General features: G+C 49.7%; 1 protein-coding gene across 8 annotated transcripts; it reads right to left on the reverse strand.

Moving 5' to 3' along the window:
- Positions 1-10,269: 10,269 nt before the first annotated feature.
- Positions 10,270-15,980, reverse strand: Cd19 (CD19 molecule). Of its 8 annotated transcripts, none has more exons than XM_048331842.1 (15): positions 15,762-15,979; positions 15,275-15,541; positions 14,809-15,012; positions 14,399-14,677; positions 13,742-13,852; positions 13,423-13,471; positions 13,030-13,118; positions 12,581-12,694; positions 12,376-12,474; positions 12,207-12,275; positions 12,050-12,103; positions 11,921-11,974; positions 10,806-10,892; positions 10,592-10,703; positions 10,270-10,417 (listed from the first exon to the last, which is right to left on the reverse strand). In XM_048331842.1, exons 1-14 carry the CDS (start codon positions 15,847-15,849, stop codon positions 10,612-10,614), a joined length of 1,656 nt encoding a protein of 551 aa, XP_048187799.1. In that variant the 5' UTR covers positions 15,850-15,979; the 3' UTR covers positions 10,270-10,417; positions 10,592-10,611. The 8 variants fall into 8 exon arrangements, with proteins under 8 accessions (XP_048187799.1, XP_048187795.1, XP_048187797.1 ...); XM_048331838.1 differs by having other exon boundaries at positions 12,050-12,106; XM_048331840.1 differs by having other exon boundaries at positions 10,270-10,440; positions 12,050-12,106.
- Between the last annotated feature and the right edge of the window lie 1,253 nt (positions 15,981-17,233).

Raw genomic sequence — 17,233 nt, forward strand, 5'->3', positions numbered from 1 at the left:
ACCACTTCTGGCAATTTTCTAAATATGTGGTGCTGAGAAATGGAACCCAGGGCTCCATGTGTACGAGGCAAGCACTCTTGCCATTAGGCCATATTCCCAGCGTGATTCCTATTCATTACCTTTTACAAAAGGGTGGCAAGAATCACATCACTGGGGGAGGACCAAGGCTGGGCAGTCCATATAAAACACAAAGAACCCCCTGCTGGCTCTAGAGTGTTCACAGGAATTTGCTGCTACTTCTGGTTTTCTGGTAGGTAATTGGAGATAAGAGTCTCATGTACTTTCTTGCCTAGGCTGGCTTTGAACCATAAACCTCAGATCTCAAGTTCCTGAGTAGCTAAGATTACAGGCATGCACCATTAGCAACAGGCTTTCTTGCTTGCCTTTTTTCTACTCAAAGCAGGCCCTTTACCTCTTAAGCTGCATGCCATCTCTTTGTCTCCTAGAGCTGGTTTCAAACAGTAATCCTCAGACCTCAGCCTCTCAAGTAGCTAGGATTATAAGCATGGGCCTGCCAGAAGACACAATGAGCTGGGGAGTGTGGCTTGTAGTATAGAACTGCCTGCAGGGATGTAGATCCCAGAAGTCTCCTTAGAAATCTGCTTACCTTCTTCCGCCCCTGCAGGGTAGAGTTTCAGGAGGGAGGCATCATCTGGGATGAGGTTGAAGCTACTTTGTACCTGCAAAGACAAAGCAGGGAGTATTACTATAGCAATTCTAGTACTTACAAAAGGCATTTTATAGTCTTTTATATATAATAATGCCTTTTTCAATTTTAATATATAAGTATCCATTTGTGCCCATAATAAAAGAATGAGTCTATTTTTTTTTGGGGGGGGGGTCCTGGGGCTTGAACTCTGGGCCTGGGCACTGTCCCTGAGCTCTTCAGCTCAATACTAGCACTCTAGTGCCACAGCACCACTTCCAGTTTTCTGGTGATTAACTGCCAGCACTTAGTGTCGGCAATTAATGAATCTTGACATGGAGAGAATGTTCAATGAATATTAAGTAACTTAAGTGATGGACTTGTTGCCAAACTCCACAGTATGATTACATTTTTTAATTTTAATTTTTGTAGTTATTATTAAAGTGGTGTATAAAATGGGTGCCAGTGGGCTGGGAATATGGCTTAGTGGCAAGAGTGCTTGCCTCCTATACATGAAGCCCTGGGTTCGATTCCCCAGCACCACATATATAGAAAACGGCCAGAAGTGGTATTGTGGCTCAAGTGGCAGAGTGCTAGCCTTGAGCAAAAAGAAGCCAGGGACAGTGCTCAGGCCCTGAGTCCAAGGCCCAGGACTGGCCAGAAAAAAAAAAAAAAGAAAAAAAAGGTGCTCACACCTGTAATCCTAGCTACTCAGGAGGCTAAGATCTAAGGATCATGGTTCAAAGCTAGCCCGGGCTGGAAAGTCCATGAGACACTTAACTCCAATTAACTACCAGAAAACCAGAAATGGCGCTGTGGCTCAAAGCAATAGAGCACTAGCTTTGAGCTGAAGAGTTCAGGGACAGCACCCAAACCCAGTTCAAGCCCCAGAACTGACACACTGACACACACACACACACACACACACACACACGATGCACAGAGGGAGTATGATTTGTTTTTGTCAGTCCTGGGGCTTGAACTCAGGGCCTGGGTGTTGTCCCTGAGCTTCTTTTGCTCAAGGCTGGCCTCTACCACTTGAGCTACAGCGCCACTTTTGGCTTTTTCTGTTTATGTGGTACTGAAGAACTGAACCCAGGGCTTCATGCATGCTAAGCAAGCACTCTACCACTAAACCCCATTCCCAGCTTCAGAGGGGGTATGATTATATCTTAATAATAACAACATCAAAGTGACAACTGAAATAAATCTAAGCATACATCAAAATGAGAAAAACAGTTTATTTCTAGTATGCTTTCTATCTCAAAATTATACAATTTATATGTAACTTTTGGGCAGATACAGGAGGGGGAAACTGGAGAAAGCAAAGGAGTGACATGGTCCAAAAAAGAAATGTACTCATGACTTGACTCATGAAATAGTAACCCCTCTGTATAACACCTTAGTAATAACAATAAAATTTTATTAAGAACGTTATATATTTCTTATTAGGTTGCAATATTTTTCGGTAACCTCGCTGATTTTTCTGATCAACAAAACATCAATCAACATTATTTTTATATGAAAAAGCATTTTTTTTTTTAAAGAGGGGAGAGTGTCAACCCGAAGTCTTCCCGGGACTGATCAGAAAAACTGGAGGTGGTTCTTCCCTAACATCAGCTCTAAATCCTGCCTAAGGATGAGGTCACCTCAACCTTCTCGGTGGTGCTCAGGAGTTCGGAACCCCACGCTGTCGACCCTTCCCTCCATCCCCTTTCCCTGAGGATCTCTGAAGACACCGGCTTAATTCTTTGCTCCTGAGTGAGAGCTATTTCCCACCCCCACCCACCACCCCCCCGCCCCCAAACCCCAGCACCGAAGGGACCCTTTAGCTCCCTTAGACCCGCCCAACACCACCATTCCGGATCTCCATGGATCCCAGCTCCCCCGTCAACACCCCATTCCTTATCTTCCTTGTCAGAATGCTCCCAAATCCCAGCCACAGGTTCTCCTGGGGCCCCCGGAATCCTAAAGCACCCCGAAGAGCTCGGCCTGCCTGCCGATGCCCCCAGGCTACAGATCGGCTTTACCTCACACTTTATCCCCAGGGCCTCCCCACACGCCCCGGCCCGGCTGTGTCAGCCCACGCCCTCCCACCCAGGGCCGAACCCGGAATCTCGGGGCTCAGGGCTCCCGAAATCCGCGCCCCGGACCTTCTGGGGCAGCCCCGGCCTGGCCTCCCACGCTCACCTTCCCGGAGTACACGGGAACCACGGGCGCCTCCCCGGGGTCCAGCAGCAGCCGCCGCCGCCGCCGGACCACTGTCCGAGGGCCGAGCCCTCGCTGTCACTGTCGCTGTCGGGTCGGCGTGCGGCCGGCCCCGGGGGCTCTGCGGGCTCCGCGGGCGGGACCGCCACCGGCTCCGCCGAGACCCCCCGCCGGCTCCTCATCGCTGTCGCTGACCAAGTCCACAAACACTGGGTCCAGAGTATGCCGGACCGGAGGCCGCTGGACGTCGGGAGGCCGACCTCGACCACCCCGCGTCCCCCGAGCCCCTCGGCCGACCCGGCCGCCTCGGAGCCTCCGACCTCGCCTCCTCAGCGGTTCCGCCATCGTACTACCTCAGCCGCTACATCCCCGATCTCCCCTCGCCCAGCCCCCCCGCCAGCCTCTCATTGGACAGACAGCCTGCTTGTGAGCGCCCCTGCCCGCCCACACGCTCTGGAAACGCCTCTCCGGCCTGTCATTGGACAGCCTACTTGCCCATCACTCACGCCCCACTGAAACAAAGGCGCCAAAGATTCCAATCGCTGCGGTACAATCAAGAAGGTTTCTATTCCGTAAGATCCACTCATTGGCTGGGCTGCCTCGCTTCGACCCGCCTACTCGGGGGGAGGGGGAGCGGGAGAAGAGATCCGACTTCCTCCTCTTTTGTTGAAGAGCGAGGCATCCTGGGAATTGTAGTCCTAAGGCCTAGTAGAAATTGTTTTAGAAACTGCCCAATTACATCTATCTGAGGCTTTACGGTTCCTCCCCCACCCCAAGCACTGACCGGTGTGGATAGGAAGAGTTCCACTCAACTCAGGTTTAGTGCTTATTCAAAAATAAAGTTTTCAGGGGCTGGGAATATGGCCTAGTGGCAAGAGTGCTTGCCTCCAGTACGTGATTCCCAAGCACCACATATATAGAAAATGGCCAGAAGTGGCGCTGTGGCTCAAGTGGCAGAGTGCTAGCCTTGAGCAAAAAGAAGCCAGGGATGGTGCTCAGGCCCTGAGTCCAAGGCCCAGGACTGGCAAAATAAATAAAAATAAAGTTTTCCTAATCCTAACTACTCAGGAGGCTGTCCTTGTTGCATGGGAATTCAGTCAAGAGAAACAGAAACCACGTCTTGAGAGATCCAATTGGGAGTCTTTATTGGAGAGCTAGTGACAGGAGGTGGGACTCCTATCTCAAAGACCAGCAGCCCAGAATGGAGCTTGCACAAAAGCTTTTAAAGACAAAAACCACCTATTTGGGGTGGAGACCCAAACCCAACAAAAGCAGAGCATATAGGGAAATGCTCAGGTACAAGCAAAACCTTCCTTCTAGGGAAGCACTCAAGTCCAAACAAAACTTCCCAAATAGGGGAATAGTCAGGGTTGAGCAAATAAACCATCCAGGGGGGATAATAGCATAGCTTTCCTGGGGCCAAACAGCATGACATCTGAATTCAATGAATGGCCTATCTCACCTCTAGACTTTTCCTGAGCTGAGTGAAAAGCTCCCACCACCCAGCAAGTCATCAGGATGGCAGTAAGGAACAAGACATGTTACTTAGATTCAGTCTCCTTATTTCACCCTGAAGTACCATGGCTTCAAGCCAGCTCTGCCAGAAAAGTTTCCAATTAACCAACAAAATGCTGAGCTAGAGGCACTGCTCAAGTGAGAGAGCACCCGCTTCAAGCAAATAATTAGAACAAGAGCTGGAGATCTTGAGTTCAGACCCTGGCATTGATACACTAAAATAACTATTTGAAAATTCCTATTGCTACTCGCCTTTGGGGTGAGGTGTCTGGGTTGGGAGATTGTGGGTGTTAATTATATTCCAACACACCCATCCATATGGCGTCACACAACTCAGACACCACAACATTTCATAGTTCCTATTTTACCTCTTAACACCTCACATTGAAACCAGAGTTTTAGATTACGGGCCCAAACTGCTAGGAGTAGGGAGCAGAACTTACCTCTATAGGACAAGTAAATGGACAGTAATGGTGAAGGACAGAGAAAGGAGATTTAGTTTGTGGCTCAAGGAGCAGCGAGAAGATGCAAAGGAAACAACTGAGTCCCTATCAGTCACTTTGGAAGTACAAACGTGAGCTTCAGCTTTTAGAGACAAAAATATTAAGGGCAAAGGTTGAGAGATGTGCCTGATAAACAGTCCTGGTCATAAGTGTGTTCATGGATCATTAGTTCAATCTTGGAGAAGTTATTATAGCTGCTGAAAGTTTCTGAAATTCTCTTCCTTTAGAGGCAGTCGCTCCTGGCAAATAGGTCCTTGTCTTTCAAGGACTAGACAAAGACAGATAAAAATGGAGACGGGGGGCTGGGAATATGGCGTAGTGGTAAAGTGCTCACCTCGTATACATGAAGCCCTGGGTTCGATTCCTCAGTACCACATATATAGAAAAGCCAGAAGTGGCACTGTGGCTCAAGTGGTAGAGTGCTAGCCTTGAGCAAAAGGAAGCCAGGGACAGTACTCAGGCCCTGAGTTCAAGCCCCAGGACTGGCAAAACAAAACAAAAATGGAGGCAGGAAGGCTAAGCTTTGGATTCATTTTTGGACTCAAGTACAGAGTCAGCAAAAGCAGTTAAAAGTGCCAGTTACAACACCAGACATCCAACTATACTTCACACAATAGCTACAGCAAAACACCCAACAAAACCTGCTCCTTCCTCATAGTGCTCCCAGACTTGGTACCTCACACATCCATCCAGAATGGCACCTTCCTGTTGGATTTGTTTTGTTTTGAGTCAGGGTCTTGCCCAGACTGACCTCTAATTCATGATCTCCCAGCTTCATCCTCCTAAGTGCTGGGATTGCAGATCTACATACTGCACCCTACCTGGCTCAGAACAGCATTCTGACCACTCCCACACCCTAGACACCCCCAGTGCAAAGCCACAATGACATTTCATCCACCTCAACTCCTTCAATCCCCACTTCAGCTCCCCACCATGACTCAGCCCAAATCAGGACTGAGGGCACAGCTCCCAGCAGGTGGCTCTCTCTCTCTCTCTCTCTCCTCTCTCTCTCTCTCTCCTCTCTCTCTCTCTCTCTCTCTCTCTCTCTCTCTCTCTCTAAGGAGATTAAGCATTTCTTCATGTATTTATTAGCCATGTGTACTTCTGAGCAGTGTCTGAGAATAGACACTAGGCTGAGACAAAGGAGACTCCAAGGACTTCCCAGCCCCAGGAGCCCTTCAAACCAGGCTGTCCCAAAGATACTGACAGGGAGACCAAAACACACCGCCCCCAATACAGCTCCCTGTATCATGCTGCTTGGCATATTCTGAGATGGCCATGGTGAGAAATGCCATCATATTTGCAGCTCTGGAAAGCTGACTTTCTGTAAAAGAAATTCAATCTGTGGAGGAAACACACATTAGAAGAGTAAACAGAAGCAAGCAGAGGCTTTCTCCCTTTTATGGCAATAGATTTATGGCTGATCACCACCTCACCCCTATAACCCCCGAGTCATTGCTCCTTATTGTGGTTGAATAAAATATCAAGTCAACTGCCTGCCTCATCCTTTATGGCTTCCTATGAAGCCACTCTCATATATATGTACACAAGTTTTTCCTTTGGTCTGTTAATCTGTCTTATATGGCCAGACACTGGGGAGGCTGTGATTTGAGGGTCGCAGTTCAAAGTCAGCACAGGCAGGAAAGTCCTGGGACTCACCTCCAATTCAAGAAAAAAAAAATTCAAACATAAACATACATTAAGCAAAATATAATGAGTGTCTTTTGTTCGTTGTTATGGTGCTGGGGTATGGAACCCAGACTTACTCATGAAGCAAGTACTCTACCACTGATGAATACCTGCTCCCTCTGCCCCTGTAGCCAGTTTTTCTTTTTAGCAGTAGTAGGGTTTGAACACAGGGATTCATGTTGGTAGATTCATGTTGGTAGGTGGGTGTTCTACATCTGAATGAAGGCTCCAACTCTTTTTTCTTTTTTTTTGCCAGTCCTGGGGCTTGGGACTCAGGGCCTGAGCACTGTCCCTGGCTTCTTTTTGCTCAAGGCTAGCACTTTGCCACAGCGCCACTTCTGGCCATTTTCTGTATATGTGGTGCTGGGGAATCGAACCCAGGGCCTCATGTATACGAGGCAAGCTCTCTCGCCACTAGGCCATATCCCCAGCCCCCTGGCTTCTTTTGCTCAAGGCTAGCATCTACCACTTGAGCCACAGCACCACTTCCAGCTTCTTCTGTATATGTGGTGCTGGGGAATTGAACCCAGGGCCTCATGTATGCTAGTGGCTGAGAAAGGGTCTCAATTGTCTGCCAAGGCTAACCTTGAACCTCAGTCCTTTCAATCCCAGCCTCCCAAAGATTACAGGCAGGAGCCACCAGTTTATGGCGTGTTTTTTTTTGTGTGTGTGTGTGGGGTTTTTTTTTTTTGTCAGTCATGGGGCTTGAACTCAGAGCCTGGGCGCTGTCCCTGAGCTCTTCAGCTCAAGGATAACTCTCTACCACTTGAGCCACAACTCCACTTCTGGTTTTCTGGTAGTTAATTGAGGATGAGTCTCACAGAGACTTTCCTGCCTGAGCTGGCTTTGATCTACAATCCTCAGATCTCAGCCTTCTAGTAGCTAGGATTACAGGCATGAACCACCAGTGCCCAGCCAGTTTGTGGCTTTAAAAAAACAAAAACTAGGGCTGGGAATATGGCCTAGTGGCAAGAGTGTTTGACTTGTTCCTGTACATGAAGCCCTTGGTTCAATTCCCCAGCACCACATATATAGAAAACGGCCAGAAGTGGCGCTGTGGCTCAAGTGGCAGAGTGCTAGCCTTGAGCAAAAAGAAGCCAGGGACAGTGCTCAGGCCCAGAGTTTAAGCCCCCCAGGAATACTTGAACTTTGAACTCAAAAACAAATAGAATCTTCTTGATGCTAGAAACAAAGGAAGAAATCAAAGTCACCGTAATAGGGTGTTAGGAAGTATGAGGTCAAGAGGATTGGCATTGTGTGTGTGTGTGTGTGTGTGTGCGTGTGTGTATGTGTGTGTGTGGCTTGAACTCAGGGCCTGAGTGCTATCCCTTAGCTTTTTTGCTCAAAGCTGATGGTCTACCACTCGAGCCACAGCTACATTGCTGGTTTTGGTGGCTCACTGGAGATAAGTACCTCACAGACTTTCCTGCCTGAGCTTGGCTTCAAACCTTGATCCTCAGATCTCAGCCTCCAGAGTAGCTAGGATGACAAGTGTGAGCCACCAATGCCTGGACCTAGGACTAGCATTTTAATGCCCATCTGGGAAAGGAGGTCAAGGCAGGGCTGGAAGTGGGATTCCCGTGCAAAGCTGGGCATAGAGAGAGACAGCAAGCTCTCTTGTGGGGATATGATGGAGGGGAAAAAAAATAATTCCCAGACCCTGGTGTACAACATAAGAATAACTCTGGACAGTCTATGGGTAGAAAAAGCAATTACAGGCAAGGTTCCCAAGGTTCTCATGGAATTTGGAGCCTGGATGCAGCCCAAACCTCTAGTGGGAAAACCTGCTTTGAGAAACTCATAAATAAAACTGTCAGAAACCTGTGTAGCCAGTAAGACTGAAGCAGAAGCCAAAGGAAGCCAGCTCCCAGGGACAGCAGTGGGGACAAGGAATTCCAAAGGGCTCTCACAGGCAGGAGAAACACACAAAAAAAGCCAAGGAAACCTTCCACAGTGAGACCATGAATCCAGAGGAGAATTCACTGTGTTACAAAGTATGGGGTATGATGGTATGTGCTTCTAATGCCGGCACTCTGAGACTAAGGCAGAAGGATTGCAAATTACAACAACATCTTGTCTCAAAAAAATAAAATAAAGGCTGGGGATATGGCCTAGTGGCAAGAGTGCTTGCCTTGTATACATGAAGCCCTGGGTTCAATTCCCCAGCACCACATATATAGAAAACGGCCAGAAGGGGCGCTGTGGCTCAGTGGCAAAGTGCTAGCCTTGAGCAAAAAGAAGCCAGGGACAGTGCTCAGGCCCTGAGTCCAAGGCCCAGGACTGGCCAAAAAAATAAAAAATAAAAATAAAATAAAATAAAATAGAACTACATACACTCCACTCCTCCCTAATGCTCCTTTATAACTGGGGAAATAGAGTCAGCAGATCTTCTTTGCTAGATCTGTCATTAATTAAAGTAGGTGTTTAATTTCTCCTTGCCTCAGCTTCAGCTGTAAATTTTAGGCTACCTTTTTCCCTTTTGTTGTAAACATAAAACTAGATGCTACCCATAAAAGCACTTAGAATAAGGGCTGGCATATACTGCTAACGTCAATAGAGAAAGTAAATCTTAACTGTTCAGTGATAAAGAAGTATTTTCTAAGACACACACACACACACAAAAAAAAAAACAAACCCACAACAGGATACATAAGGAGCTAAAAAAGCTAAAACTCTAAAGAATCAATAACACAGTTAATAACCAGGAAGTGAAGTTAAACAGACACTGCTCAGAAGTACACATGGCTGATAAATACATGAAGAATCCAGTCAGACTAGCCATCATCAAGAATATGAACAAGCCAAGCACTGGTGTTCACAATCGCAATCCTAGCTACTCAGTTGGCTGAGATCTGACAATTGAGGATCAAAGGCAGTTCGGGTAGGAAAGTCTGTGAGACTCTTCTCTCCAATTAACCACCAAAGGCCTGAAGTGGAGCTGTGGCTCAAGTGGTAGGGCTCTAGCCTTGAGTAGAAAAAAGAGACAAGGACAAGACCTTGAGTTCAAGCCCCAGTACTGGCAACAAATATATCCATATGTACAAGTGCATATTTTATAATATCACACAAATATATGTAAGATATGCATGTATGGTACAGAGTAAGTGATCGGTAACCCTGTGAGGTTTTTGTGAGGATTGAGTAAACTGAGGTAAGTGCTTATTTGGCATATAGTTGATGCTCAATAAATATCCTGTGATGCTAAGGGTATACTCTAGGCTGCCAGTTCCTGCCCTGCTTCCTCCTTCTAGGGGAATCAACAAAGATGATTGAGGGCTGGGAATATGGCCTAGTGGCAAGAGTGCTTGCCTCCTACACATGAAGCTCTTGGTTCGATTCCCCAGCACCACATATATATAAAACGGCCAGAAGGGGTGCCTGTGGCTCAGGTGGCAGAGTGCTAGCCTTGAGAGGGAAGAAGCCAGGGATGGTGCTCAGGCCCTGAGTCCAAGGCCCAGGACTGGCCAAAAACCAAACCAAACCAAAACAAACATGATTGAACCACTGGGAGGTAGGGACACAGAAAATGTTAGAGTCAGGGGTGGGAGGCAAGTGAGGGAAAGGGAAAGGCACAGCAGGCCACAGGTGGGAAAAGCATCTCTTCAGGTGGAACACATCCCTCCCTCCTGGGGGGGGACGCAGGAGGGGGCCACAGCATACACAGTGTCACTCTTCCTTCCCCTCCCACACAGGCCACTGTGTCATAGGTTTAGAGGATCTCATTGGATTTATTTGGGGAAAGCAAGAGAGGTGGGAAGGATGTTCCACTTGCTGAGCACACACACACAGAAGCACTGAGGCTCAGACGTTGACACCATCAGCTGAGGCTCACGGGATTTCAGAGTCAGGTACGAATCTTAAGAAATGAGGAAGCCCAGGCTATGTAGAAGAAGACATGGAAAAGGAGAGAGACCTAAGCCCAGCCTACCAAGTCCTACCACCCCCACACCCCCACAAAGCCAGCATCCTATTGTCATTCCTCCTTATTTCCCTCCTGCTCCCCGTTTCCTCAGGGCAGTTTCTGGTTTACCTGTTCATCTGGGGTGGGGGTCACCTGGTACTCCAGGCCCCCATGTGACGCCCTCCTCCCCACACTGGTTCTGGTTCATCAGGATTATCCATGTTCTCATAAGAATCTGCATCTGGGGACAACACGGAACAGTTAAGACATAGGTAGGGCTGGAAGGAGGCAGAGAAGGAAAGCAGCCCAGAGGACAACTAAGGACAAAGATAGAAACACCCACCTTCCTCATGATTGGGACCAGGCCGAATTGAGTAGAGCTGGGGGGCTGTGTACAGGATCCCTCTCATGTCCTCGTAGGACTGTGACCCTATTTGGGTAGGGGATAGAGAATTGGAGACTCTAGAAGCTAGTATGGGTACCTGGGGAAGGGGACTGCTACCTAGCATAAGGAAGGAGTCTGAGGGTGTGGGAAGGTGAGAACTTTCCTACCCATGTTGAACCAGAGGAGAGATTAGATCAGCACTGAATCAGGGATGCTGCTTCGTTGGAAGGCCAGGGCCAAGTATGATCAAGTTATGGCCAGGATCACAGAAAGAGTCAAGAACTGAACTGGAAAGAGTCAAAGCCACAGTGATGAGGTAGTTACAGAGACAGCGAGGGTCAAGGTTCAAGTTGACCTGGGACCTGGCCCCCATGGCTCACATCTACAATCCTAGCTATGCAGCAGGAAGCTGAAATCTGAGGATCAAGGTTTAAAGCCAGCTCCAGCAGGAAAGTCTATGAGATTCTTATTTCCAAATAAGTACAAAAAAGCCAGAAGTGAAGCTGTGGCCCAGGTGATAAGAGTGCCACCCTTGAGTGAAAAGGCTCAGGGACAGCACCCAGGTTCTGAGCTTGAGCCCCAGGACCAGCATGCATGCACACGTGCACACACACACACACACACACACACGTCTGCACAGGGACCAGGGTGAAATGGAAGTCAGAAGGTTAGGGGTGGTGTGAAGACTGTAGGGTCTGGCTTGGTGATGGGATCAGTGTTGAGATTAGAGTGAAGAATCAAACCCAGAAGTAGTGTGATTCAACTGGAAAAGATCCAGCTTTGAACCAAGAGCATGAGGCGTTGAATTCAAGTCCCACCACCATTGGCACAAAGAATGAAACCTCAAATCTCCACCAGAGACACTGAGGTCAAAGAATTACAAGTTCAAAGCCAGCCTGAGCAAAATTTCCAGGCCAGCAAGACCCTGACTCAACACAGAAGAAAACCTGACAAAACAAATGAAAATTTAAGGTCAGAGTCAGGCTTGAGTTTGGGGTCAGAGTCATCAGTTCAAGATAGGGCCTGATGTCACAGTTGAGAGAAGGATCAAGCAGAGCCTGAGCATCTCTCACCAAGGGAGGTTGCATCTCGGCTGGGGTTCCAGGCAGCATGGGGGCTCAGCAGGTCTGGAAGAAGAAGAGGGTAGTCACTGTTCCTGCTGCCACCAGCCAGTCTTGCTAGGATTCTAACCTTACACCTACCTGTTGTCCTGGTAACTGGCTGGACCAGCTCTTCATCTGCATTCTGGTAAGAATCTGCTGCCCAAGAAGGAAAAGAGCTCTGGACACCATCTGTGCCAGCCCAGGGACCTCACAGAGACATAGGTGGCCCCACAAGGACCCCCCTCACCAAAATTACCATTGGAGAAGGAGTCCTCATCCTCAGGACCTAAGGACTTGCCTTCAGGGTTCTCATAGCCGCTGCCATCTGGTGGGAAAGGAGGAGCGTCCAGATTGGGGGAGGGGGGTGTCACCGCCCACAGCTGGGGAGGTGTGAAGAAGACCCCCCGCGGGAGGGACAGTCTTACCCTGGCAGCGCTGGTCCTGTCCCCCGAGGTTGGAGTCGTTTTCATAGGCCTCCTCACTATCTGGTTCCTCGTAGGCTTCCCCTTCCTCTTCTTCTAGTCCTGGGTTTGGGGGACAGAGTGGAGAAACTGAGTCACAACCTTCTTCTAGCCCCAGTCCACTCTTCCTACTATACACCTCCAAGTGAGCAACTGCCCCTTCATTTACCCGCTTTAGGAGGGTTTCGGGACCCCCTGGTTCCAGCCTCCTGCGTGTCGCTGCTGAGGTTTCCAAAAGACCTGGTGGTGCCCCCCAGACCTGCAGCCCAACGCTGGACACGTCCTGGCAAAGATTAGGGTTGGAAAGGGACGTCGGAGACGGACGGGGACGTTCTGGGTTTGGATATCTGGTCCTGATCCATTAGGGGAGTCAGGTCCAAGTCTGGGGCTGGAGTCTCAAGTTCTGGGCCCCACCTGGAGCCAAGGCTCTGCGTGCTGGGGGCGTGGCTACGAGTTCTAGGGGCAGTGCTTGCCCTGGGGGCGGAGTCACGCCTGGGAGGATTTCTGATCTCCAGTCGGGATTGGTGGGATGAGCGCGGTGGGCAGGGCTCTAACTCAGGGGCGGGGCTACAGGCTGGAGGGGCGGGCTTGAGTAGGAGGCCTTAGGAAACATCTTACCGGCGCCAGCACCTGGAGTGGGAAGGGAGAGCACGTTCCCATACTGATTCTGAGTCCCGTTTCCCGGGGGAGGTGTCACTTTGTAGAATCTGGCGGGAGAAAGGAAGGTGCATTGGGAAGCTAGGCCTAGAAGAGACCTGGGGACACACTCAAGATTTGAGTCTTGTCCCCACAGGTTAGTCGTCAAAGTGACCCGATCTGTGATGCAACGGCCTCCAGAGAAGAATCTGGGATCCCTCGAAGGACGTCTTAGCCGGGAAAGTCGCTTTGGAACTGGGCTTTGAACTTGGGCAGGATTTTCACCATCCCCCAAACCCACCTGCCAAGGAAATTATAAGTGCAGAGGATGGGGGGGGGGGGGGGAACAGCTGGGTACCCTGCTGCATTACCTACCTCCTAGTGGGATCAGTCATTCGTTTTCTCTTCCTACTCCGGATCAGGACTGCAGAGATTAAAGAGTGATCAGAAGAGGCCCTTCCTGACAGGGGAAGGTTTAAGGGGTGCTAGGGAGAGCACTTGGGCCAATGAAGGAGATGTCTGTGGGAGTCCCAGGTGGCTTGGGAAGTTTGAGGGGCATGAGATGAGTAGGGGGACAGGGTGTGGGACATGAAAGGAGGAGTGGGAGGGGAGAAAAATGGTGGCCAGAGTGGCCAGTGTGGGTTTATCCTAAGGAAGAGAGTAGGATTTGGGCAAACTGAAAGACATAGCTCACCTCTTCGAAGATGAAGAAAAGCCACCAGAGAACCCAGGCAGATGATAAGATAAACCAAAGTCACAACTGGGATTATCCAGCCACCCGACTTCAGCAGCCAGCGCCATACTACTAAGGAGAAGGTGTCATCAGACCAGGTCCCCACGCTGCATCCTACTCTCCAACCTCAAGAACTCAAGGGAAGCCAGAGGCTGGTGCTCATGCCTGCAATCCTAGCTAATAAGGAGGCTGAGACTTGAAGGCATACTGACAGACAGATCTCAGACAATGGTCTCCAATGAATGGAAGTGGAAATCTAGTCATGAGCAAGAAAGCCAAGCAAGCATGAGAGGCCCTGAGTTCAAAGCTCAGTACTAGCAAAGGGGGGGGGGGTGTGGGCAGAGGTAAGAAGAGGACTCAGGGCTCCAACAGTGAGGAGTCACAGAGGAAGACCAAAGCTGGCAGGAAGTAGCATCCAATGGCAGGAAAAGACCCAGAAAAATTGGTTCTCAGAAGCAAGGAGGAAAGAGTTGGAGTCTGTGCTCAGCGTATCAGTTAGGAGCTCAGAGGGTCCTCCTCAGGCTGGTCCCTATGGATCACATCAGGGATCTACAACTGACTGGCATCCAGTTCCTCCGGTGCCCCACACAGATGGCTCACAATGGGGACAAACTCTACCTGGCCGGGCTGTGACCTTCACGTGCATCTGCCTGGTCAGGCTGCCACGGAGACAATAGTAAGTACCAGCGTCTTTAGCTGTGACCTGAGGTAGTGAAAGAAGAGACCCCTGGAGCCCTAGCTCTCTGGCTGGGAGATGTTCCCCTAGGCTTAGGCTCAGCAATGGGATGTTAGACTTCTCCGGGCGCACAAGGGTCCAGGAGATAGAGCTTCTGGCTACAGGAGCAGGGGATACTCCACAGGACAGCCAGAGCGTAGAGCCAGGGGCCACACTGAGGTCTGGGGCAGGAAAGAAACAAGGGAAAAGGAATGTCATCTTTGAGGTGTCATCCCCCCAAACCCTTAGTTTCCCGTCACCATCCCTCCCTCCCTATCTTGACTTCCTGGCGTCTCCCCAGGTGTCACTTTACCTTGGCTAGAGCTCTGGTTCTGTGGGCCCCTTGGTGGGTCACACACAAGCTCTGTCCTCTGGACCTTGGCTTGGTCCTCAGTCCACACATACAGCAAGGGGCTGATGGGCGAATCAGAAGAGAGCCTGGTGTCCCCTGAGGACCGGTTCTTTAGTCCACAGTTCAAGTCACCTAAGTCTGAAGCATTCCAACGGAACAGCTCCCCTGAAGAGAGACCCAGAACCACAGAGAGAGAAGGAAAGAGATAAGACACCCAAAAAGATGGAGGAAAATCAAGACCAGAGACTCGAGACAGAAGAGAGAGAGTTAAGAAATTGGGTCAGAAAGTTCCAGGAGTCGGCTAGTTAGGGCCAGCTCCTTGCTGGTCCCTTGCTCCCTCCCACCCCTCCCTCTAGACCTCCATTTGGTCATCAGGCCACAGTATCCCCTCATCCCAACCAATTCCCTGGCCCAGCCCAGCCCTCACCGCTGCCCTTCACGCTCACTGCCCCGCCAGGCTGCCAGGCATCCTGGGAGCGAGGGCCTGCCTTGCACAGGTAGATGCCACCCATCTGCTCCGAGATGTTGGAGACGAGAAGCAGGGTGCCCATGGGCCCTACTCGGATGCCCAGGCCTGGTAACCCCAAGCTCAGCTCTAAGAAGGGTGTAGACTCGTTCCCCCGATACCAGGCCAGCTGCTCAGAGGGGGTGTCTGAGGAATTCTGGAGACAGGGCAGCACAGCCTCGTATCCCTCTGTGGGGAGAAAGAGAGAGAAGCCACAGCCCCCTCCCTCCTCATAAACCAAAGACCCCCCACAAGGAAGGAGTATATGATCCCAGACTCCTTCCAACCCTTCCCTGAACTTCACGAAGAAGAAAATGGAGGCAGAGAGACGGCAAGCCACTACACTGCAGCTACCCGGAACCCAGGCTTCCAGCCCCAACTCCTTCTGTTTCCTGTTTTCTGGAAATACCTTCCACCTCCACCGACACTGGTTTCTGAGGCCTGGTTCCTGAGAGGGCGAGGAAGAGGAGAAAGAAGAGGAGGAGAGGAGGTGGCATGGTGGCCAGGCTCCTGGGGCACCGGCTTCACTGCGCAGGGGATGGGATGCTGGGGCAGGCAGGGACCTTGGTGGGCAATGAACCATGGGTGTGTGTGGGGGGAGGCAGGGCAGTCCTCCAGCAAGGAAGGGGTGGTCACACCCTAGACCTCCTCCAGGCGCCCCCTCCAGACCCACAAAACTTGCATCTGCTATGCAGTTTTATTTTCACACCACACTTATCTCCTTGTGAAATATATATGACTGCTTCTCTGCTAAAAAGGAGCCCTGGGGTAGAGATGACCATAGACCCTACAGTGTGTTGTGCGCAGTGCCCACAGAGCTCAGTGTGTAGCACGGATTTGTTTTTGTTTGGTGCCATTACAAGAGCTTTAACTCAGGATCTGGGCCCTGATCGCTTAGTTTTTTGTTTTATTTTATTTTATTTTATTTTCTCAAGGCTGGCACTCTACCATGTGGGCCACAGCTCCATTTCCAGCTTGTTGGTGGTTAATTGGAGATAAGAGTTTCACAGGGGTTGGGGGCAAAGCTCAGGTGGTAGAGTGCCAGCCAGTGAGCTAAAGTGTCAGATACTGAATTTGAGTTTCAGTCTCCTATTTAAAAAAAAAAGTCTCATGGACATATGTACATTCCTGTCAGGGTTGGCTTCAAACCTCGGTCCTCAAGCTGGGAGCTGGGAGCTCATGCTCCCATGCTCCCATGCTCCCATGCTGGGAGATTTCAGGAGGCTGAAATCTCAGGATCATAGTTTGAAGCCAGCCAGGGCAGCAAAGTCTGCAAAACTCTTATCTCCAATAAACTACAGAAATGGCATTCTGGCTCAAGTGGTAGAGCACTAGCCTTGAGCAAAATAAGTTCAGGGACAATACACAAGTTCAAGCCTAGCACCCAGCACATAGTAGGCCTTCAGTTAATGAACTACAGTATTGGGCAATAGTTAAACGCTCAAGCCAGCTTGACTGGGTTTAAAATCCTGGGTGAGATTTATAAACTAGACATGATAGGAGAACCTGGAGATTATTCTGGAGATAAATCAGATGATTCTGGTAGGGGTGGGCAGGTGTTTAAGAAGGCAGGAACTACTCTCCCTCTTTTGCAGTGGTCATTAGAAATGACTAATGATGAATGTCCCTTTTGTTCCCCAGTTCCCCAGGAAGCCCCTGTTTCTGTTATAGAAGAAATTAACACAGAAATAGGGAAATTGAGTGAGGTGCTAGTGCCTCATGCCTGTAATCTTAAACTACTCAGGAGTCTGAAATTTGAGGATCATGGTTCCTACCAGCCTGAGCAAGAATGTCTATGAAACTCATATCTCCAATTAACCACCAAAAAGCCACAAGTGGAGCTGTGGCTCAAGTGGTAGAGTACTAGCCTTGAGCAAAAAA

The sequence above is a fragment of the Perognathus longimembris genome, chromosome 23, assembly GCF_023159225.1.
Source record: "Perognathus longimembris pacificus isolate PPM17 chromosome 23, ASM2315922v1, whole genome shotgun sequence".
Classification (NCBI taxonomy): Eukaryota; Metazoa; Chordata; class Mammalia; order Rodentia; family Heteromyidae; genus Perognathus; species Perognathus longimembris.

Coding starts and splice junctions, on each gene's coding strand:
- Cd19 (XM_048331838.1), bottom strand. CDS start 15,849: ATGCCACCTCCTCTCCTCCTCTTCTTTCTCCTCTTCCTCGCCCTCTCA. Junction 13,472..13,741: donor TTTTCTTCATCTTCGAAGAG/GTGAGCTATGTC, acceptor TAATCTCTGCAG/TCCTGATCCGGAGTAGGAAG. Junction 13,119..13,422: donor ATGACTGATCCCACTAGGAG/GTAGGTAATGCA, acceptor TTCTCCCGCCAG/ATTCTACAAAGTGACACCTC.